The sequence below is a fragment of the Triticum aestivum genome, chromosome 3A (genome assembly GCF_018294505.1).
Source record: "Triticum aestivum cultivar Chinese Spring chromosome 3A, IWGSC CS RefSeq v2.1, whole genome shotgun sequence".
Taxonomy (NCBI): Eukaryota; Viridiplantae; Streptophyta; class Magnoliopsida; order Poales; family Poaceae; genus Triticum; species Triticum aestivum.
The window spans coordinates 506,409,713-506,433,134 of record NC_057800.1 but is presented as its reverse complement, the minus strand read 5'-3'; the positions used below and the strand labels follow the sequence as shown (position 1 = coordinate 506,433,134).

General features: G+C 48.6%; 1 protein-coding gene across 3 annotated transcripts; it reads right to left on the bottom strand.

The window, feature by feature from the left end:
* Nucleotides 1-2,017: 2,017 nt before the first annotated feature.
* On the bottom strand, nucleotides 2,018-21,517 carry LOC123061888 (two pore calcium channel protein 1-like). Of its 3 annotated transcripts, none has more exons than XM_044485172.1 (24): nucleotides 21,115-21,517; nucleotides 20,286-20,429; nucleotides 19,950-20,057; nucleotides 19,439-19,534; nucleotides 18,753-18,862; nucleotides 18,074-18,134; nucleotides 17,476-17,642; nucleotides 17,285-17,390; nucleotides 17,087-17,164; nucleotides 16,212-16,273; nucleotides 8,828-8,900; nucleotides 8,417-8,482; nucleotides 7,928-8,068; nucleotides 7,213-7,270; nucleotides 5,973-6,080; nucleotides 5,362-5,425; nucleotides 4,517-4,685; nucleotides 4,192-4,256; nucleotides 3,638-3,728; nucleotides 3,405-3,491; nucleotides 3,041-3,112; nucleotides 2,918-2,958; nucleotides 2,743-2,834; nucleotides 2,018-2,477 (listed from the first exon to the last, which is right to left on the bottom strand). In XM_044485172.1, exons 1-23 carry the CDS (start codon nucleotides 21,292-21,294, stop codon nucleotides 2,753-2,755), a joined length of 2,229 nt encoding a protein of 742 aa, XP_044341107.1. In that variant the 5' UTR covers nucleotides 21,295-21,517; the 3' UTR covers nucleotides 2,018-2,477; nucleotides 2,743-2,752. The 3 variants fall into 3 exon arrangements, with proteins under 3 accessions (XP_044341107.1, XP_044341106.1, XP_044341108.1); XM_044485171.1 differs by having other exon boundaries at nucleotides 2,018-2,468; nucleotides 21,115-21,513; XM_044485173.1 differs by lacking the exon at nucleotides 21,115-21,517 and adding an exon at nucleotides 20,509-20,668 and having other exon boundaries at nucleotides 2,018-2,468.
* Nucleotides 21,518-23,422: the final 1,905 nt, after the last annotated feature.

Genomic DNA, 23,422 nt, shown 5'->3' with positions numbered 1-23,422 from the left:
GAGTTACAGGAGTCGAGCCATGCTTTGATCTGAGATCATTATATTAACGAGCCGAAACTACTACCCAAAAAGGCTTTCGCCCCGTTTTATAAATAAAACAACGATCAACAACAACCCCGTACAAACGCACACCACCACAACACACGCACACACCCGAGGCAAGATACATAAGCGCTGAGCGCAGCAACACCACCCCAAGCACTACAAGAGCAGCCGGGTCCGCGACCGTGAACACGCCACCGCGAAGAGATGAAGCCGCATATATATGACGAACCGTGGGCTCCAAGGCGGGGCCTTCAGGAAGGATACGACACCGGAGTACCGCCACCGCCCGACCCGAGAGTCAGAGTTTCCCCTGGAGCAACACGACGGGCAATGATGGCCGCAACGACGCCTTCAGGAAGGGAACGAGCTTCGCCGCCGCCGGTCCGTCCGAGGATAGAGCAGGTTTTCACCCAGGCCAATACTCACCGCCACCGAACGCCACACCCCGGCGACCATGCCGTCCACACGACCATGGTCACAGGGCAGCACCCAGGCACGGGCTTTGCCCAAGAGCACTGTGACACCACCCCCAGGGCCGCTGCCCCGGCATCCAAGACCTCGACGCCACCTACCCAGTTACCCAGCGCCACGCCACCTATAGAGACGGGTGGAAAGGCCCCACCTTTCGCACCCCTGAGCTGCCCCCAACCAGCCGCCATCGGCCCGTCCTGCTGCCGGGCGCGAGACGGCCGCGGTCCTGCTGCCGGGCGCGAAACGGGAGCGGTCCTGCTGCCGGGCGCGAGACGAGCGCGGTCCTGCTGCCGGGCACGAGATGGGCGATGGACCACGGCTAGGAAAAGCCCAGTCCATCGACGGAAGTGGAGCGCGGGCGACAGGGAGAGGAATTGAAGGCCGCCGCACGCCGCCTACAGACGAACCGACGCCGAAACATGCCAGCCGCCGCCGCATCCGACTTGCCAAGCTACCATGGAACCCCCCACGGCCGGAGCAGCAGCCACACCAGGCCACTACCCATCCCGCGCCGCCCGCCGGACTCCAGGCACTGAATCCGCCGGGTACGTAGCCACCAGATCGGCCAGCGCACCGGTCGCACCACCTGCGCCGCCGTACACACCACCACACCTGCGCCGCCACCTCCCCCAGCCAGGACGGCCAAGGCAGAGGAGGCCGCCCGCAGCCGCGCCGCCCGAAGGGCCAGATCTGGTCGAGCAAGCCACCGCATCCCGTCCCCAAGCACGCCCCCCCCCCCCCCACACACACACACGACGCCCGTCACGCCGCCGCCACTGCACCGGCGCGCCGCCGCGCTGCCGCGCCCGCCGTCAAGCGGGGCACCCCGACCCACCGGCCTCGGCCCGCCCCGAGCTCGACGCGAGAGGGGACAGGGACTCCCCGCCGCCGCCGGCGACAACCAGGCTTCGCCTGGCCGCGCCCTCTGGCGGCGGCGAGGGAAAGGGGAAGAGGGAGGGGGGGACCCGGCCGGCGGCGGCTAGGGTTTCCTCCCGGTCGCGCGGGGGGCGACTCGGGAGGGGAACGGGGAGCTGCTCCAGATTTATCTATTTTTATCAATGACTCCTCCAGTCGAAACTACTATACAGACCACTTTTCCTTGGACGATTTGTGGACGACACTAAATCTGCGGCTGGGCTGCACTTTCTGCTTTGCATGGACGGTTCTAACCAATATCGTCGTGCAGGCATCGGCTTGACTTTGTCGTGTGTTAACGTGTTGAGCCAAGCTAGCTCGCTATCTAAACGAGCTCTAGCGAGTCAGCCGAGCTGACTCGACTCACTCAAATTCCACCTCTAGGAACTACTCCGCTTGGCACTCGCCTAAGGAGATGGTGGGGTTCTGCCTGCCGGTCTCCACCATTACCTCTACGCCACAGAAAGGAAAACAAAACAAGAGAGGCCCAACCAGATGTTCATTTTCCTCTAAATCTGGAGGAATGTGTTAACATGGAAATAGGAGGTCAACAAAATGCCCAGTATTTCAACTGATATAAGACCAGTTACAGAAAAATGTACCAGAGCCTGTAGTGTCATATATTGATAGTATTTCAACTGATATAAGATTAGTTACAGAAAAAAGCACCAGAGCCTGTAGTATCATATTGATTTCCAGTACAGTTCCTTTTGCTTTATACAAGTTGCTGACTACACTTTGAAGTGGTGACTTGAACTCTTCTTTAGTTGCTTGTTGGTATGTTGACTGAGACGGAGTGTATATAAAACTCTACCAAACTCTTATCAGCCTGACAGAGAGCAGTATCAAATCGACCGGATACAAATACGCATATTCGATGTATTTCTTGATACTGAAAGAGGAAGTAAATCGAGTCCGTTACAGCACTACTCAGAAATTTATCGCGGCTGCAACATACTCCATGCTTGGGAATATACTGGCTGTAATCATTCATGTACTTTCACCAGGAAGCGTCCGTGTATTTTCTTGCTTCCATCCTAGCAGAACCGAATAAAAATAACCGAGAGTTATAACCATTAAAGCACAATGAGGGCAGCACCGACAGAACGTAATCGTTAAAATAATGTAGGCGAACTAATGCCAGGTACCTAACCAGTAAGACATTTAGTAAAAAGACATCAACAAATAACAAAACACTAGAAATGATCTAGTGTCTGACATGGATAATATCATACACTAAAAACATCTAAGTTCATGAATTTAATTGTTTTAGCACAATTATATGGAAGTTCTGAGTGAGCAGGATAATACCAGTCATTGTTCAAGAGTTTTGAGATCCATCAAGTTCATTGCTCAGCATATGGTGCAGAAGAATATCAACCATCGTACCCTTTGACCTCACACTACAACACATAAATGATAAGACTGCAAAGCCTGCCACCGTGTGTTAATATATAATAATAGAAAATAACAAGATCTACATTACCGCATAGACCGGCGTTTCTTTATTCCTCCAGACGTAGGATTCTGCAGGTGATGGAGAGTGTCCTAAAATATCAGCCATTTCAATCCGTATAAAAAGTAGCTTAAATATTCATCTCATTCTCACCTGGATATCAACCTCTTCACCTTTCTCCAGTTCCATCTCAGCAAAAAATGCCTCCAACACAAATGCTACAATCTACGAAGATAAAAGAAATACAAAATTTATAATCAGTAACTAAGCATCTAATAACATATAATGAGCTACTACCTCCGATCCATAAAAAGTGTCGCAGTTTTGAACTAAACCCAGTTCAAAACTGCGACACTTATTTTAGATCGGAGGGAGTACAATTCTTGGAAATATCCACTTCTCAACAAATTCTAGCCATGCACAGGTCAGTCATTCAAAATCTAAAATTATGCGAAGTTAGAAACTTCATGCATGTTACTGGATGAACAAAAAAGTGAGGATCTATTTAAGATCTTACCAGATTAAGCAGTAGTAATATTGAAATAAGGTAAAAGCTGACAAAATAAATCAGGCTCCAAGAATTTCCAGTCAGTTGCCAATAACTCTGAAAGTATTAGAAAGAAAGATAAAGAAACACAGGTTAGAAAATACAAAAATCTGTTCAGTATTTTTACCAGATGTCTTCGCATTGATTAGGAAGACAATCCTGACCACTTTAATTCATTTTATAGAACAGAGAAATATTCTTACCTCCATCCATACTTGCCAATTGCCCATCACTAACAAATTGAACAGAGTAACCATACCACTTGGATAGTCATTGAAGTTAAAAAGAAGATAACTGAATATGTCAAGGGAAAAAATGCAAGAATTATGTGAAACAGATACATTTCAAAAGCATGATTTAGGTTTAGCATAGCAGTTAAGTGGTCCATGACAAATGATAAAACAATAACTCGTAAATTTACCATAGCAAGGCCAGTAGCAGGCTAGCCGGTAACTTGGCGGTTACCAGCCGAGTTCCTTATCTATTCTAGCTTGATATTTGTTTATAACATATATTTTTCCTCATATTATTGTGGTTTTTTGGTTTTATATGAGCATTAAATTGTTGTTTCATGTCAATTCATATGAAAATTTGAAAACATCTCTTTCAGACTGACATTATATTACCAATCCGAGCTAGGACGGCCAGTAAGCGCCAGTTACAGAGGTTAGCAACGACGTATTTGAATCATTGGCCACAAGAAACTGTAAAATTCCTAGTGGAATCCCAACAGTGGAAGAAGAACAAACAAGGATACTCATTATTGAAGAGGTCCGTTTCTTCTAGTGTTGGGTTTCCAGCATACACGATGCCCCCAAAAATCTGCAAATGAAACAGACTAAACTATCAGTTCACAAATAGTAACATGTCAAAAGTGCTAGTGATATTTCAACAGTGAAGATGTCCAGTTCAGATTAGGATAAGTTCAACTCAAACAACAGTAGTAATTAGTGCATGGGTAAGCTGTGAACAAAGAAAGAAAAAATAGCAATAACTGGCACAAATAACAAACTATTGTATGTAGGTGGATCATTGTCCAAAGAACAGATTGGATCTTAAACTTAATATGCAAACATTCTAACCTGCAAACCAAGGGAGCAGTACATGCAAAGAACACAGAATACTATCCCCAAATATGGCATCAAACTAGACATCAGGGTAAAGAATGTTGCAACAAATGCTCTGAAACGTTGAACTTGCAGCAAAATTCTTGTTAAGCGCAACACCCTTCCAAGGAGAAGATATCGAATCCTGTTGGGCAAACATCAAATGAAAGTTACATATCTGACCGCAAGATCGCAAAGATTGAGCAAACAAGATAATGTCAGATTCTTTCAGATGTGATAGCTCGAAACATTTCAAAGTAGCTAAATGTTGAAATGGTAATTCCAACAAGTACGGCTCATCACTACATATATCTCAGGGGGTTAATTTCTGCTTGCAGTTTCTTGTTACAGTGGAATCAAAGTCAGTGGCGGAGCCAGGAAAATTGTATCAACAGGGCCGAATGATGTTAAAACTGCTTGGGGAGGGCGAAGCCAATGAAAAACATGCTTTTGACAGGAAATAATCACTAATTTTAGCGCTATTCATCAGCAAATTAGCACTACATCTCTGATGTTAAGGGGGGGGAGGGGGGGTCAGGGCCCCTGCTGCCCCCCCCCCCCCCCCCCCCCCCCAAAATCGCCGTCATACCAAGAAGCATACTTTAGTTTGGTTGAACTGGTTCTAGCCTTGTGGGCCATTATCGTAGATCATGAGGTTTAGGACTGGGTTTTGACCTCATAAGACACATGGAGGTCATTCATTTTTGTTCTAGAATTTTAATAAGAAGAGCACACAGGATACTGGAATGGAAATATTATCGATACGTATGGTGACTTGACTAAAATTTGTAAAGTAATGCATCCAAAATAGTTAAAATTACCATTCTCCATTTGAAAGAAAGGGAAGCTTTGACGGGAAGGCAAATGTTAGAGTCTCTCCAATAACTACAAGGAAATCATATGTTAGATTACTGCAAGAATATAATGTAAGATATACTAGCTTCCATTGAAAAGTTATTAAAGATATGAAGTACTCAAACAATAGTACTCCATCCGTAACCTGATATAAGACGTTTTTTGACACTGTCAAAAACGTCTTATATTAAGTTACAGAGGGAGTAGCTGTTAACTTATTTTCAGTGCATGCATGGAGGAACAATACAGCTCCAGGATAGACAAAAGCTTAACTTTAACAAGAACCATGCATTATATTTCTTTAGATCATACATATTGATTTGTAAGTTGATGACTCTGATCAATGGTGAATCAATTATGCTCGATCATATGTTTTCCATAATCTTGTACACACAATTACTAGATGTAGTTTTCTTTTCTTTTTATGAATCCTATAGAGTTGTGAAAAGGATCTGATTCCTCCCGTTTGAACCAAAATATTCTTAGTGCAGATGTTTTTCTTAACAATACAAGATAAAAGGTATCGATAGAAGAAACCGAATAAAATTTCCTCGAAGAGAACGTGTGATAAACTTACATATAGTCCAAGTAAGCACAAAATCAAATTTGTTTTGGCCTTCCATCCAATAAGCACCAAATCCTAATGAAAATATTTTCAGTGCCATCTCGGCTACATAAATCCATCCTGCAAAATATTACTTCGATTAACATCTCAATATAAATTTTCCAGGAAGATGAAAAAAACATCAATAAAATATGTTAACTGACTGGTGAGGTGCCAACAGGAAAGACGAAAGGGGACAATAATGAAAGAAGTGTGATGTGAAGTCCAAGTGTTGCCGTGCAACACATGCACCAAGCAAATGTGGCGGGGAAGTGTGATTCTGCAGAATACAAGCTAAGGCTAATATGTACTGCCACACTTTTTAGGCCACTGCTAGCATATGCTCTGGGCATTAATGCACTAAAGTTCTACTAAAAGAGGTGACCTCTAGAACGAGTTCATCTTTCATAACTTAATTTACTTTTGAGAACACATCACTTGAATATATGATACAACTACGATATTGATTCGTTTAAATTCTGATATTCCAATATATAACTTGCTCAAGTTCTGCTCGTTTTGTACCTTACAACCAGTGTGACTAACCAAGGTTCGATATGAATCATGCAGTACACCATTACAGCCTAAACTTGGAGCAACACAAAGATGCTTAAGTATGACATTCCACCGGGATAAAAATGGCTTGCTCAAGTTCTGCTCGTTTTGAACCTTACACCCATTGTGAATTTGTGACTAAACATGCTTCCATATGAATTATGTAGAACACCATTACAGCCTAAACTTGGAGCAACACAAAGATGCTTACATATGGCATTCTACCTGGAAAAGAAACTGCTATAAAAGGGAAAAAGGTTGAGATGGTTTTGGAAGCCAACAAGATGATAATATATGTTATTCAAGTATGTTGGAATCAGATAATGTACACCTTTTATTCGGAAATAAATGACACTTTGGACATAGGCACGGTCTCCATTGTGCAACTTCTACCATTACTTTTCATATAAATATGTCAGAGAAAAAAATAAAATCATGCTATTGCGGTAATATTCTTCACGATAGATCTAATGGTATTATTTTCACCTATCCAATTTCAATATATTAATAGTCAACGTCAGAGAAACATTTGACAGCGTCCTTTCTAGGACATGATATACTTCCCCAGCGGAAGTTATATTAGGTATAAATTCATCAGATAAAATCATAATGCTGCTTACATAGAACTGTTGAAACAATGTCACCACAAGATCCTTACCAAGAAAGAACTCTACTTCCTGCCACGTTTCCTGTGAGGAGCTGTTTTCTATATCAAGCTGCAAATATCACATTAGCAAAGAGATTGTCAGGGATAGTTTGCAATTGTAAGTTCAATTGTTTTGATTTTTAGTTGTAAGAGGATGGTGGGTTGCAAACATTTATGCTACCAACTATTCATCACTTAGCAAACATGCACACGAGAGCGGACAATAAGAAATGAAGAAAAAATAGCTACTTCAAACTTCATTTCGATTATTATTTTTGCTCACAAATAGGACTCCCAACAGTTATAACCTTTTCACTTACAAAATACCCAAAGTCCTATAATTAACAAAGCTCATGTCGTGCCAATTTTTAATTAATACCGTTGTTAACAAATCAGGCTTCTTCTCATAAGTTCATCATTTCTAACAAAAAAATATTCCAATTTGGACACCGTAGTTAATGAATAATGCTGCAAACACTTGCTCCCAACTAATGTGAAGAATTGTTTTTTCTTTTACTATATTGGACAAAGAGCATTGATCTTTCTTTTTCACAAAACTTCGGTGCATAAGTTGCGAGAATTGAAAATATTATGGTTCTACCTATCAGATATACGCCCATCATAGATCATATATCATATTTATTGGTCAATCATCATATCACACCACCAAGTATAGCATTTATACAACTGTCGATTCTAAAAATTGTAAATGTAAAAGATTTCATACCGTTGTTTCGATAATGACGGCAACTAGGTTTACCAGAAGAACGAAAATAATAATGAACTCAAACACCCGGCTCCGCACAAAAGATTTCAACCTCCCACAAAGTGGTGAATGGTAGAATGGGAACTTTTCCAGATAAGACGGCTGCAAACATGTGTACAACACTGAGTCAAATAATTCAGAATGTTGGTTACAGTAACACGGTATTAACATAAAATAAATATATATTTAAATTTCAAAGTATTACTACCCCTGGTACAAAATAAATTTATATCCTTGCTAATCAAACCTTTCAAATTTTCACCGTTCATATATTTCCACAACAGGCAGATTATGCTTAAAGTCTAATTGCTATTCTTCAATTGCAGTTCTAGAACTTTTACTGAAATACTATATTAAAATTAACAGCCAAAGGTGTACATCAGTAACCGCATCATTTTTGTAACACGGAAAATGTATGGGATCATGAATGCCAAAGTAAGAACAATATACCGGTGGTTCTTTCTGAAATTTTATTGCAATGGTATTGCATAGGTCAGCAAATTCTTCGGAGGTAACCTGGACAAGATAAATAAATTAGAACAAATAGGCACCAAAATCTGAGTTGAAGAGGACTCAGACATGGGCGGTGAGGGAGTACACCCCCGCCTCCCACCAACAAAGCTAAGCTCAGTTCCTTGCAACTATTGACCAAGGTTCAGGCATTTGTAAATCTTAACAGAAACTCTAAATTCAGATTGCAAAATTATTTCTGCGCCAACTCTTGTATTTGCATGTACCATCAGTTGGAGCAAGCAACATTATGAATATGTCATTCTTTCTTCAACACAATACTAACAATATTATGTACTTGCTGACTTCACAAAGCAAAACATGCCAACTGAACATAAGAAGAACACATACCTTGAAATCACCACTTCGATCAAGCTCGGCAAAAATTAATTCAAAATCTTCCCTTGAGGTTTTTGGTAAGGACCTACAAAAGTGAAATAAGTTATGTGATAGCCATAGCTGGCAGAGGAGCTAGCAACAAAAGAATATGAAAATATCTCAATACTTGTTTCGTCTCAACTTTGGTATTATCACGTTGCTTCCAAAAAAAGGAGGATGCGGTGCGAACTAAGTATTTTAGGCCAAACTGTTTGATGAACGTAAGCTTTAGATCTTTTACGGAAGTTCGAACTAATAGGGTATTAACTATTGTTCATTCTGTTGTTCGACCAGCGCAAACAGCCTTCGTGCACGGACGACACATTCTGGAGGGAGTGGTTGTCCTACACGAAACTATTCACGAACTCCACTCCAAGAAACTCAACGGAGTTATTTTTAAAGTGGACTTCAAAAAGGCTTACGATAAAGTCAACTGGCCGCCGCCGGCCTCCTAGCTCCCTTAGCCCCCTTCCCCTGCCTCCCTGTCATGGAATCCACCGGTGCCGCCCCTACCGACCGTTGAGCGACCCTCTCCGGCGAGCGCGTGTCCTCTGGCGACCGCTAGCTCAGCTCAGAGAGCGAGTCCTCGACGCGCTCCTACAGGGACGTCGCCCTCACCCCACCGGCCCCGGCGGAGTCGCCGGCTGCGAGGGGCCCTGGCCGCACTGCGCCGGCCTCCCGCGTGCCCGCCAGGCAGCGCCTCGGCCCCCGCTCGGAGGTCCACCGCATCTCTGGCGGAGCCGTGCTCGACGCCGAGGGGTTCCAGCAGCCGCGGCGCAAGAACCGCCGCTGCCGCCGGCCGAGCCAGGATGGCACCCCCAGCCCATCGCCTCCTTGCCGTCGCAGCCCGTCTCCGGAGGAGGTGGCTGGGCTGTGCAGGCGCTGCCTCACCTCGGGCCATGAGTCTCGTGACTGCGACATGCGGCGCAACGACGGCACGCGCCCACGCCGTGACACCCCTGGCCGTGACGGCCCAGCGCCGCCCCCTCCCATGCGTCGCCACGCCGCCACTGGCCACCGCCCCACTGCCGCGCCCTGACGCGCCTGTGCGGGTCATCATGGCGCAGTCCACGGAGATGGAGGAGTCCGAGCGGGTTCTTGGCCGCGCCATGGTGGCCTCCATCACCGGCAACAGGCCGCAGGTGGCCGCGGCCGAGGTGGCCGAGCTGCTCCTCCGCTCTCTCTCGCTCTCCGAAGGCGACTTCACCGTGCACGAGCACCACCCCGAGGACTTCCTCATCTTCTTCTCCTCCCTGGACACCATGCGTCGTCTTAATGGCGAGCACTTCATCAGCTCGCCTCGGTTCGCTCTGTCGCTGAGGCCATGGTGCAAGCTGGCGCACACTGGCGCTGGCGGGTTCGAACACCGCCATCGAGCTCGAGCTCCGCGGCATCCCCGCCCAAGCCTGGCATCTCTCCACCGCCGAGCACATCCTCGGGGAGAGCTGCTGGATTGAGAGGCTGCATCCTCGCACGCGTTCTCGTGAGAACCTGGCGGTCTTCCGCTTGTCTGGCCGCGTGCATGATCCAGCCGACATCCGCCTGGCCGCCATTCTAGAGATTGTCGAATTGCTGCCAGCTCGCGTCCCCTCAGAGGCGCCGGAGATCAGGACACTCATGTACCCCATCTCCATTGCACTCGTGCGCACCACCCCACTCCAGGCGCTCCCGCCCGGTGTTCAGGGCAACGACGACCCCGGCCGGGGCGGCGCTGGCTACGGGCACGGCCAAGGCCAAGGCCCCGGCCCGGACGGGCGCGACGCCGTGGCAGAAAGCGCAGAAGAACTGATGCTGCACCGGGCGGCCGAGCCAACGGCATGGCCATGGACGCGCATGCATGGCGCGCCTGCGACCGCTCGGGGCGGACCGACGGGCTGAACACGGCAACCTCCTGGCCTCAGCCGGCGTCGGCGGCGGTGGCGCCGCCCGCCCGGCCGTTGAGGGATGCCATGATGTCGTGGCCAGGTCAGCATGGCCCCACGCACTCTCGTCGTCGTGCTAAAAGAGAAAAGAAAGGGGGAAGAAGGGGCCCGCGCCAGCAGACTTTGGCGACAGGCCAGACGCAGGCAGCTGCCGCTACCGCTGACAGCGCCAGGACGGCTGCGCAGGCGCCAGCTGGCGAGCTCCCACTGGTGGCTGGCGCATCGGAAGGCCAAGGAATTTCAAACCCGGGCTCTCCCCATGATCCCGAGGACGATTCCGCGGGGCCCGCTCCTGCCGCGGCTAATCCAATGCCTTGTCGGGATTAGCAATGCCAGGTCCCAGACTCCCAGCCCATGGCGCCAGAGGGATCAGAGAGGCCAGGATCGCCTGCCGCCTTGTCGGGGCAAAGTGGCATCTCGCCCACTCTTGTCGCCCCGGCGGGTCCAGGAGCCGCCGCTGACCGGTCTACGTTGCCCCTTGGCCCCACACCGGCGATTTCGGCGGGAGAGGGCACACCGGTTCCCGCCCCACCCGTTCTCGCGCACGCGCCAGAGGCCTCCCCCGTTGCTGATGCTGGGCCAAATAGAGCTGGGCCGCCCGATGCCGAGCCCACGTCTCCCACACTGCTGCCGCTTGGGGCGGCCGCTGGTCCGCCAGCCGCTGGATCGCTGGATGCGGTGGCCCCGAGCCCAACCCTTATGCAGCGGCCCCCGGGTTTCTTCCCGCCCGCGCCCAACGCCGATCGCCGCCCGTCGGGTCGCAGCCCACGCTCTCCGGCACCTGGGCGGTTCGCATCGCCGCCAATCACGATGCGACGATCTCGCAGTCGTGTGACCACGCCGCAGGCCTGGACGCTTGGCGAGTTTCTTGCTGCCGCCACGAAGCACATCAGCGCGTCGCTGCCTACTCCTGGAAAGAGGCCACGTCGCCCCCTCAACTTTGCCCCTCGGCGAGGCCGTTCCGCGGTTGCCGCCACGACTGCGGTGGCGCCGCCGACAGCAGAACGGAGGGCCCATGTGCAGATCCTGCGCACCCTGGGGATTGTGGGCATCAACCAGAAGATCACAGCAGTTGAGATGAAAGCCTACGACGACATGTTTGCGGCGCCAATCCCCATGTCTGTGCTCAAGGCCATCGCCGCCCTGGTCGACCGGGTGATCCCAGCATGCTTCACGTCCCCCGCGCGCGAGGCCGTTGCCAGCTTGTGCTAGACCTGCCGGCACGCTCACCGTCGACCCCTTGCTCATGGATCACGGACTTAAGATCGCTGTTTGGAACGTTCACGGACTCAACTCGCGCGCCCGGCGCACTGCCATTCGCTCTTTGTTGGGTACTACCGGCGCCTCTACTGTATGCCTACAGGAAACTAAAATGGCTTTGATCTACTCGTCCATCGTGCTTGACATCCTCGGCTCCGAGTTCGACGACTACACGTACCTCCCGGCTGATGGCACACGAGGCGGCATCCTCCTCGCCTGGAAGAGCAGGGCTGTCTCGGTCTACGGACCCCCTGCTCACCCAGAACGCGCTCACGACGAAAGTGTCCGTGGCTTCCGGGACGCCGTGGTGGCTGACGACGGTCTATGGACCACAGGACGACGCTGATAAAATCCTGTTCCTTCAGGAGCTGCGCGACATCCGTGCGGCATGCCCCGGTCCGTGGATGCTCTGCGGTGATTTTAATCTCATATACCGCGACAAGGACAAAAACATGGGTGGCCTGCATCAGCGCATGATGGGCAGATTTCGCCGCGCCATCAACGACCTCGCCCTAAAGGAGATCTACCTCAATGGGCGTCGCTTCACTTGGTCGAACGAGCAATCGCCACCCACGATGGTGCACCTGGACCGCGTTCTGTGCACCTCGGATTGGGAAGATGCGCACGGCGAATGTCACCTCCGATGCCTTGCTTCGGTGGTGTCGGATCACTGCCCATTGCTGTTGGATTGCTCTCCCATGCCGTCGGCTCACAAACGCTTCCACTTCGAGGACTACTGGCTCCGGCTGGACGGCTTCCACGACACCGTGGCCGTGGCCTGGGGCTCGGTGCACGACGACGACCCCTTTCGGCGGCTGGTCAAACGCCTCCAGGCCACTGCGCGCCGCCTCTCGAGTTGGAGCGCCAAATCCACGGGCAACATTCGGGACAAGCTGGCCATATCCCGTGAGCTGATCTTGCGCTTCGACAAGTCGCGGGAGGACCGAGCGCTCTCGCCTCCGGAGGAGTGGCTGCGCAAATAGCTCAAGCTCACCTATCTCGGCATGGCCTCCATGGAGCGCACGATCGCTAGGCAGCGCGCCCGCATCGCGTCTCTCAAAGACGGCGACGCCAACACGAGTTTTTTCCACCGGCAATGCTCCTTCCGCCGGCAGAAAAACCGTGTGCACAACCTTGTGGTGGACGGGCAGGTGCTCTCTGGCCACGAGGAGATGGCAAACGCTGCTTTCATGCATTTCGATGGCTTGCTGGGCACCGCCGTTGACCGGGAACGCACGCTGGACCTTTCCCAGCTCATCGCCCCAAGTGACCTCGAATGCCTCGATGCGCCCTTCTGCCAGGAGGAGATTTGGGAGGGAGTCAAGCGGATGCCGGCGCGCAAAGCGCCTGGGCCAGACGGCTTCACCGCGGAGTTCCTGCGCGCTTGCTGGAGCATCATCCGGCAGGATGTCTGGGACGTTTTCGAGCTGCTCTACGCTCTGCGAGGGCGCAGGTTCAGTAAGCTCAACCAAGCGTTGTTGACCCTGCTGCCCAAACGAGCAGATGCCCACAAGCTCGGCGACTATCGGCCGATATGCCTCATCCACATCGTGGCCAAGATCTTCGCGAAGGTCCTGTCCTTGCGCCTAGCTCCCAAGCTCGACACCCTTGTCAGCCGCAACCAAAACGCGTTCATCGCCGGGCGGAGTCTTCACGACAACTTCATTCTCGTCCGGCAATCCCTCAAGATGCTGCGTCAACTGGGGCGCCCAGGATCATGCTTAAGCTCGACCTCACGCGTGCCTTTGACTCCATCTCCTGGCCCTTCCTCTTCGAGGTGCTGCGCCAGTATGGATTTGGGGACAGATTCAGAGAGTGGCTGGCCATTTTGCTGTCCTCGGCGAGCACCCGTGTCATGCTCAACGGTGTTCCCGGCCCGCCAATCTGGCATCGCCGCGGTCTGAGACAAGGCGACTCCACCTCCCCGCAACTCTTCGTGCTCGCGGTGGACACACTTGGGAGGCTGATGCGTCGCGCCCTCCAGACGGGCATCCTCCAGCAGCTGCACCCCCGGCGCGCCATCCCGGCAATCTCTCTCTACGCCGACGACGTGATGCTCTTTTGCCATGCTAATGCCGAGGAGATTTCCGCCGTCAAAGGCATCCTTGACGTGTTCGGCATGGCGTCCGGGCTCCGGGTGAACTATACCAAGAGTTCTGCCACGGTGATACACGGCGATGAGTCGACGACGGGGCTATTGAAGCTGCTTGGGTGCCCGGTCGTGACCCTGCCGGTCACCTATCTAGGCATTCCGCTCATCATCCGCCGCCCCTCTGCGGCCCAGCTGCAGCCCCTCGTCGACGCGGTGGCCGGCCAACTCCCTTCATGGAAGGCATGGCTGATGAACAACGCCGGACGGCTGGTGCTCGTCAAGTCGGTCCTCAGCACGATCCCGATTCATCAGCTGCTCGCACTCTTGCCACCGAAGAAAATCCTTAAGCAGCTCGAGAAGATCCAACGTGGGTTCCTTTGGGCCGGCCGAGCTGATGCCCACGGTGGCCACTGCCACGTGAACTGGCGCCGGGTCTGCCGCCCGCTCGATTATGGCGGCCTTGGCGTCCGAGACCTGGAGCGCACGGGGCTCTCGTTACGGCTGCGCTGGCTATGGCTCGCGCGCACAGACGCTGAGCGAGCATGGCATGGGCTGGACCTGCAATTCACTTCGGAGGAGCGCGCACTCTTTTACGCTTCCACGACCATGGCCATTGGGGACGGCAGGACCGCCCTGTTCTGGGAGGATCGCTGGCTCGGCGGCCAATCCGTCCGCAACCTTGCTCCTTCAGTGCATCCCCAAGCATCGCCGGAAATCGCGAACTGTGGCGGAGGCCTTGGACGGCAATCGTTGGGCGCGGGATATTCAAGGTCTGCTCGGCCTTCCAGAGATTGGTGAGTACCTGCAGCCATGGCACTTGGTGCAGCAGGTCGAGTTGTCCAACGCGCCGGACAAGTTGCTTTGGAGTTGGACTGCCAATGGCGCATACTCTGCCCAGTCCTGCTACAGGGCAACGTTTCAGGGAGCAACGGGCTGCCACTCTTGGAAGCTCATTTGGAGGAGCTGGGCGCCACCCAAAGTGAAGTTCTTCCACTGGCTGGCATGCCAGGACCGCTGCTGGACCGCGGAGCGACTCGCCCGCCGCGGCCTGCAGCACCACCCGCGGTGCCTAGAAACATAAGTGTTCTCGCCGAGACTACCGCCTACCTATGTTTATGTTATCCCTTGGAGACTACCGCCCCATTAGTCTCATCCACATCTTTGCCAAGCTGGTGGCAAAGAAGCTAGCCACCCAGCTGTCGCCGAGGCTAGGGGCGCTGGTTGAGGAGAAACAGTGCGTGTTCATCAGGAAATGTTGCATTCATGATAATTTCATGTTTGTTCAGCAAATGGCGAGATATTTGCAGCGGCTGGGTGAGCCATGAGCCATGCTAAAGCTGGATACCGTCCATGCGTTCGATTCAGTGTTTTGGGTTGTGGGCTCTTCGCTTCAAAGTGCTTCGCGGGATAGGTTTTGGCCCACGCTTCCGTGAGTGGATTGACATCCTCCTGTACACTCAAGTAGCACGAGTGATGCTCAACGGCGAACCGGGGCCTTCGGTTTGGCACCGCAAGGGCCTGCATCAGGGCAAGACACTCTCCCCAATGTTGTTTGTGTTGGTGATTGATGCTCTCAACAGGTTGTTTGCTAGGGCCAGAGAGTTCGGGTTGCTCCTTGGCTTTGCGCCCCGCGACCTGATAATTACTGTATCGTTTTATGCAGACAAAGTCTTCATCTTCTGCCTCCTGGGTATGGGGGAGCGTTCTATCGTTCGCAACTTGCTTGCGCTCTTCGGGCATGCATAGGGGTTGCACACCAACTATGCCAAGTGCTCAGTGTCCCCCATCGGTTGTTCGGAGGAGGAGGCCCTTGAGGCAGCATAGGTTATGTAGTCTGCTACCTCCCCTAGGGCTCAAGAAGCCCTCGAGTGTGGTGCTCTAGCCCTTGGTCAACAGGATCATGGATCGCCTCCCAACTAAAGGTCTTGTACAAACTCTTCTTTCTATCAATGCACCCGCAAGGCTTGAGTTTTCTCAAGAGAAAAAAATTAAAGATCATCAAAAAGACTTACTGATGAAAAAATAATGTAGAAAGTGCTTTGATACAAACATACAGTGTAATGTATGAGGGGACTTCGGCTACCTGTACTTGTTCAGCTCATTAAGCAATGATATGCACTGTTCCCTGTCGAGATAACCCCGATTCTGATGTACAAACAACAGGCAAGATCAACAACAAACTTGAAATACAACAAATGAATGAACACAAACATGAGTTGGCACTACAGCAATATGTAACTACTAAAGTGTGAATATATTACCCACCTTTCCTCGTCAGTTCACATTAGGCATATTTCAGTTTATTTTTTATTATGGCAGCTTTAATATTTAGTTGTAGTAGTAGCTTATTTATATTGCATGTGTCAATTTCTGATTCACCAGTGACTTTATAATATAAAGTAGCTCACACGTTATTTTTTTCAATGCTAGAACATTTCCCCCAAATTAGTAAGGAAACAGCTGCTTAATTGATAGAACACTTCATTCGAACTAATGGAACATTTGCTGTGAATGATGGACATTGTTTATAGATTGTCATGATATTGTGATAACAATTGGTAAAAAAAATATTTAAAACAATATGAACACCAAATATGAACTATTGGAATCTTCACACACAAAAAAAAGTTTTGTTATTTGCACTTTTTCCCTGAAGAATATTTGGGTTAACTTAAACATGGTCCAGAAACATTTTGGTGTATGTGTGTGCGTGTGGGGGGGGGGGGGGGGGGGGGATTCGGGGATTCTTCAAAATGAGATAACGTAATTGGGTGGAACCCCAGGAACTTCTCCTAGTTGGATTCTCAAAACTGACGATTCAAGTGATTTAACTATATTCTGGCAAAGGGTTACTTGAACACCACCAGCCATTCTAAATTATATAGGAAGTTTACCAAAATACATTTGCTAAAATATAGTACATCAGTGTCCAAGAAAACATAACAACAGAACACTCACGTTGGTATCAATAAGATCAAATGCCTTCTGTAATATATTTTTCCTGATAGAGTCCACCTGAACAAGTTGCTTTGCGAACTGTATCACCAAATGAATGCCATGTTATTGTTGTATTTACTATTAGGCAGAAGAACACACAAGATTCAGAAGTAAAGAGTATAGTAAAAGCGAAGAGATAGGACACAAGTAAAAATGTACCTGCTCCTTAAAGCTATCATAGATGACAGCAAGAATCAAATTTGTCAGGAAGTAAACTCCCAAAAGCACGTAGACGATGAAAAATAGGGAATACCAGCGGGATATCCTGCTCCAAAATATGTATGGTGAACTTGCATGTGTGTCGACTGCCATTATCATAAACACATCAGAAATATTGATAACCATCTTACTTGTAAGCAGGCACCCATACATCAGGATTATTGGAGGTGGTGAAGAGGACAAACATCTGATACAGCGTTACACCATATGATGAAAAAATGGTCTTCCCTTGTGGAGTATCCTCAAATGTTACATAAGCTAGCCAGCTTGCAAATAAGAGGAACAACAGAGAGAGAGCCTACATGACATAGACGGTCTAAGGTTATACATCAAAGTGAACAGATAATGGGTTGCAAACATTAAGGTGAACATGCAGAAGCACAGGAATCGTTATGTTAAAGTAAATAGACATAAGAGTCTAAGAGATGAACATATTAGCTGTTGGTATCTCTATATTAGACCAGAAGAGGTATAATTGAAAATTATATTTGCCACAGTAAAGCACTACAAGCAAAGATGTGGAATTAACCACCCACCCTGTGTCCACCACACAACTCAACTGCATGTGCCACATACCCTTTACTCCATACATTGATCATAATTAATGAAAGATCCTCATGACTTCAATGGATAAAATTTGTAATGACTTGTCCTGGAGTGAATTTGTTAATCCTTGCACGTCTTACAATGCATAGGCATGTAGAATTTTGTGTATAGATATAACCTTACCAAAACATTGAGGTATGTCCCAATAAGACCGGCCAGTGTGATAGCACACATTCGCAGTTCCCTATTGCAGACAGAAGAACACGTTAATCTATCTGTTAAACCCATAGCATATGACATTTGTTGGATAAAAATCAGTATATATCTAAGCTCACAATCAAATTTACATTTTTTGTCCTTTATTGTATACAGAAGCACTTTAGCATACGCACCAGCTTTAGGTGCATCCTCTGTGTGTGTGTGTGTGTGTGGTGCGCGCGCGCGTGCATGTATACGTATCTATTATAACAATGTATCAATTATCATTAAAAGTATAGCTCATTAATTATTCTTAGATACATCAATACAAGTGTTATGAAAATATATCATTGGATTCCTTAGTTTATGCAATATACCTTTCTTATGTAAAGAAAACAGTATGCAAATAATATAACTATTATAACATATATGAACTCAAATGGATTTTTTTTTTTGTAGAACTCACTTTGGGGTATCTAGTATTTATTAATGAAGTGTATGGAAATGACAAAGAGGTATAGCCGGTTTATCTATGTGGTATACGAGGAGAATCGCCCCCCAACCCCCACAAACACACATATTAATTATCAATATATTAAGATAGGACCTTCTCACTGTGTTCAGTAAGGTACCAGCAGTCTGGAACAAACAAAACACTGCATACCTGATAGTCATGATTAGAAACACTACGCGGATGTATGGAGCTAATCTGAAAGGTTGGGAACTAAAGGCAAACACCAGTATGTCACATGCTAAGATGAAGAGAAGAAGAATCTACAGGTAGAGCAGAAAAATGGGTAAGCCATAGTGAACTAGAAAGCAAAATCACACATCTAACACAGCAAGGTAGTCTAATAAAATTCAAGTTTGAAAATAGACTGTCAAAATATGAAAGGACCTAAACTGTGAGAAGTGTGCATGCAAAATAATATAATTAATGTACAAAAAAGGGAAAGCCCAATTAAAATTTGAACTTCAGCTCATGTTTACCAACACATAGTTTCCTAATGAAATCTTCACTCAGTCAACAACATATACTCCAACTTATTGTGTCTAATAAGTAGTAACTATTTTTCCTTGTTCCTCACTGTATTATAAGGAAGAACAGCCAGAAATGTTCAGTGTCATTTTGTCAGAAAGTTTTCCCATCTCCCATTATTTCTGCAGTAATCTAAACTTGGGCCTATATAAAAGCAATTTATTGACCTCTATTTGCCATGCATCTTTCACAGTGCATCGAAACAACATTCACTAAGCCAACTCCTGTGAATTATTAGGTTTTCTATGTTATCTGATATTTGCAGAGATGTACTGGAAAATTATGTGCTTCCGAGAAGACAGAATTGTTACCTTCAACTTATTCGTGGTGCTCCTCCAGAAAATATTTAGGCCTTCATAAGAAAGTGGACAAAAGATATCCATTACAAGAATAACAAGTGTAAGCCCCTGAAATTTAAAAAGAACCATTTACAGATCAATACATCAGATTCAGGTTTTCAGTTCTCCATATAGGTCACTACATGCTTTTGGATCAAGATATGCACATTTCATATTATGATAGGATAGCTCCAATCATACAAATTCGAGGATAACAGAATTCAGGTAGCTGAATCCACTAAAATACATATGACCTGATGCAACTAATTCTGCAACACATCTCAAAATTCAACAGATTTTTTAGCGGCCAAGTTCATTTCACTTATTTTCAGGTTGCATTGATATTCTCCATAAAAGTGGAAGTGCAATTCTCAAAGCAACTTGAGGGCTTGACTTACTAATCTAATATTGACCTGCTTTAAGATTTCTGTAATTAAGGTTTGGACGGAGCATAGAAGTACTACCCTTATGAATAAAGCCGTACCTCGTAGATGAGTGATTCAGTTTTGCTGAAGTATGGCAACTGCCCGAGAAAGTAAAGATCCCTTTGATCACAAGCCTGTAGAGCATCTTTCCGGCACCATAGAGGCTTCTGAAATGCAAGCGACAGAACTCACATCAATACCATATGGGAATCATGAGACTGTGCCTAATTTGTTCTTTATTTTGACCATGGAAAGTTTCCGCACTTAAGATGCCTGGTCACTGTTAGAATAATACAACACCAATCTTGACCTAAAGAACCTATACAAAATAATATACAGATCCCACTTTCTAAGAACTAACCTCGTGACTGTAAGAAAGAAAGAAAAGAACTAACCTCGAGAAAATTCAAAAGAATCAAAGCAAACAGGTTAAGTGACCACAGCCAGTCCAACCGGAGATACACAAAATAGAAACTCATTGCCCTCCCGAACCTCGTATCATTCAAGACATCCTCAGGGATACCAACACCATCTTCTGCCTGCCAAAGTAATTGTAATTACTAATTAGACTTTCGAGTAAGTCAAAAGATGCAAAAAAAATTAACAGATGAACAGTACGTTTTATATCACCATAGAAGCTCCAACAAATATTCTTCCCGAAAGAAAGGTTATCCAACATAGTCTGATAAGTGCAGCCTAGCTAAGATTCAGTTACCCTGATTTCCTTGCAAGAGAAAATGGGACTTACTGTTTCAAGGCCCTTGGTGTAAGGATGTCTCTGCAATATGACTAATATTATTTCATTGTATAAGTTCGAATAGAATGTCAAATTCCATAATGTAAAATATTGGATCAACTCGTAACATGTTTTGGCACTTCATCAGATAGACAATAAGCATCTAACACACACGAACCAGCCGAGACCTAGACCCAAAAAAAACTTCCTAACCATCTCCGCACGACAGCGGCGGCCACGTGGACCTCGGCACCAGATCAGCATGCTAAGCTAGGGCCGACAATCCATCAAACACCAGTCCTACGCCACCACACTCACAGTTGCCGGCCACAACAACCAACAACACAAGCCCCTCGAGGCTAGAGCGTCTCAAGTCCCAGTTATACTCTACAGTAAACAGCTACGCTCGGCGAAACAGGGCAAAGTGGAGCAGAGGACCAGCAGAGCGAGAGAGAGCCAAGAGAGGTGGACTGGGAGTGGGAACCGACGAGGTCGACGAGAGCGGCCGCCTTCTGGTAACGGTCGCCATGGGCTAGCGCGTCCGACCGCCTGCGGTACTTCCTGGAGCCCTGCCCGCCGGCCCCGTCGCTGAGGCGGCGACTGCCGGAGGACGCCAGGCCGCGCTCCGCCGCCTCCTCGGTGATGAGAGGCGCCTCCGCTTCGCTCATCTCTCTCCCCCTGGCTAGACTGAGATGCAAGCGGAGATCTGAAGGCTGAAGCTACGAGCGGAAGTGGAACCCGAAGCGGAGGTGGAGGCGGAAGTGGATTAGTTTAAACAGGTGTTGTGTCTTGTGTGGAAATGGGAATATGGGATTAGAAGTAACCGGAACGGATCGTGTTCAGGTAGTAGTCGACCACGTTGCGGCCATCTCGACTGGCCGCATACGAAGCACAGGTCGCCCGTAATCCCGTTGGGATTAGCGCGTGGACCGACAGCGGGCAGGGAGACGGGGCACCAGCGCCCGGTAGCTCATTGGTGGACGCCGGTGTTTGGTGTTTGGCTTTGACGGTGGACGGCCGTACAGGTCGTTTGCGCGGGGGTAGCTTTCGGCACAGCTGGGGTTCGGATGGTGATGTCTGCGAGGCATTATCGTGAAGAATTTTGCATGCCCGTTCTCGTGGTGACGTGGCTGCTACAGGTGTGCAAAAAATTCTTGAGCAGTGGATGCAGACAGCATTGATACGAATCTCAAGATTCCGACCAAGAAGCGTGAGGTTGAATTTGTGTTGTCATGATTATGTTCGTACTTATGATCTGTCATGATTATGTGTGTACTTATGAGCGCCATGTGTAATGCCATGATGCAATTTTGTTAGTAAAGTTTTCTTTTTTAACCGGGCTAAGAGCATGTCTAACAGAGCCCTCACAAACTCAACCTTCAAAACAAGTTTGAGGGCTGAGAAAATGTCGTTTTGAAGACCGAAAATCTTTATTCTGTTTTGAGGGTTGGTTTGAGGGCATTGATCTGCGCCCCGGCCTTCAAACCTTCAAAATAGGCACTGGTCTGCGAACTCGGGCGGAGGCGGAGTCGAGCTCGGGCGACGGGGCAGCGGGGCGGCGGGAGGCGGGGGGCGGTGGGGCGGACGGTGCGACAGCGGGGACGGGCTCGGGCGGGGCGGGGAGGCGGACATCGGGGACGGCTTGGGCGGGGCGGCGGGGCAGCGGCCAAATCGAGGCGCGGTGGGGCAGCGGGGGACGGCGGCGACGCGGCGGGGAGGCGGGGGACGGCGGTGGCGGTCGAATCGAGCGCGCCGGCGCCGACGGCTCCCGGTCAGGTGGAGGAGGAGGGGAGGCAGTTGGGGGAAAATTCCCTCCCGCGTGCGCGCGTTGACCGAAATGCAAGCGCCTTCAGTTTTGCCTCTCAATCTGCACTAGTGCAGGTCTAGCGGGGAAATGAGGGTGCAGCCTTCAAAAAAATTTGAGGGTTTGAGGGTTCTGTTCCACGCCAAGTTTCGGTCTCAACCCTTAAAAACAGTTATTTTGAGGGTTTGACGAATTTGAGGGCTCTGTTAGACATGCTCTAACCCCCTTTCCATTACTGAGAACGGAAGTCTCACAGGAGACGGGAAAAGAAAGGGAAAGCGAGTTCAATGCATTGTTGGAAAACCCACTACAACTGTCCGACATTGAAACGGCTGCTATGGAGCGAAACCTAGAAGCACCATGATCAAACTAGCCCTATTAAAACACAGGGAAGCAGTGGTTCAGGGCGCAAATAAAGCCCACGACATGGCAAAAGCAACAAGCTAAGATGAGCTACCAATAACGCTAGACAAAAGCAAAGCTTCGGGCAGGTTGCACGACCACCAACGAACTCCAGCAGCAAGCGTCAAAGTTCAGATTCAGCCTTCTCCAGTTGGCTTATGGGTTGCGTCACATACCCTCAACAAATGCATCGTCCCTGCACGGATCATCTTGGTTGCACTTTGCATCGTCTTTGCGTCGCCTTCTTTCTGGAGACCTGCCCAATACAACAAAAAGGAGCAAGCGGTAAACACAATCTTAAAAGGAGATTTGATCATTTTTTTCTCAAAAGTAGCTCGATTTCGAGCTAACCAAATAGCCTAGATAACAACAACTAGACCCGTTGTTGGATATTCCCCACGGGACGACCTAGCTAGGAAGAAATGACCCGGCCTAGAGCACACCGGCTCATAGGTCACTTCGACTCGCCGGATCAATGCAAATGACAGACCCAGAAGACTAGGGTGTGGCTTGATGGAGGCCGGCTCGAAGGAGGCGTTTGATGGGCTGGCTTGACGAAGGCCCAAGGGTGAAGATTCTCCTTAATTGGG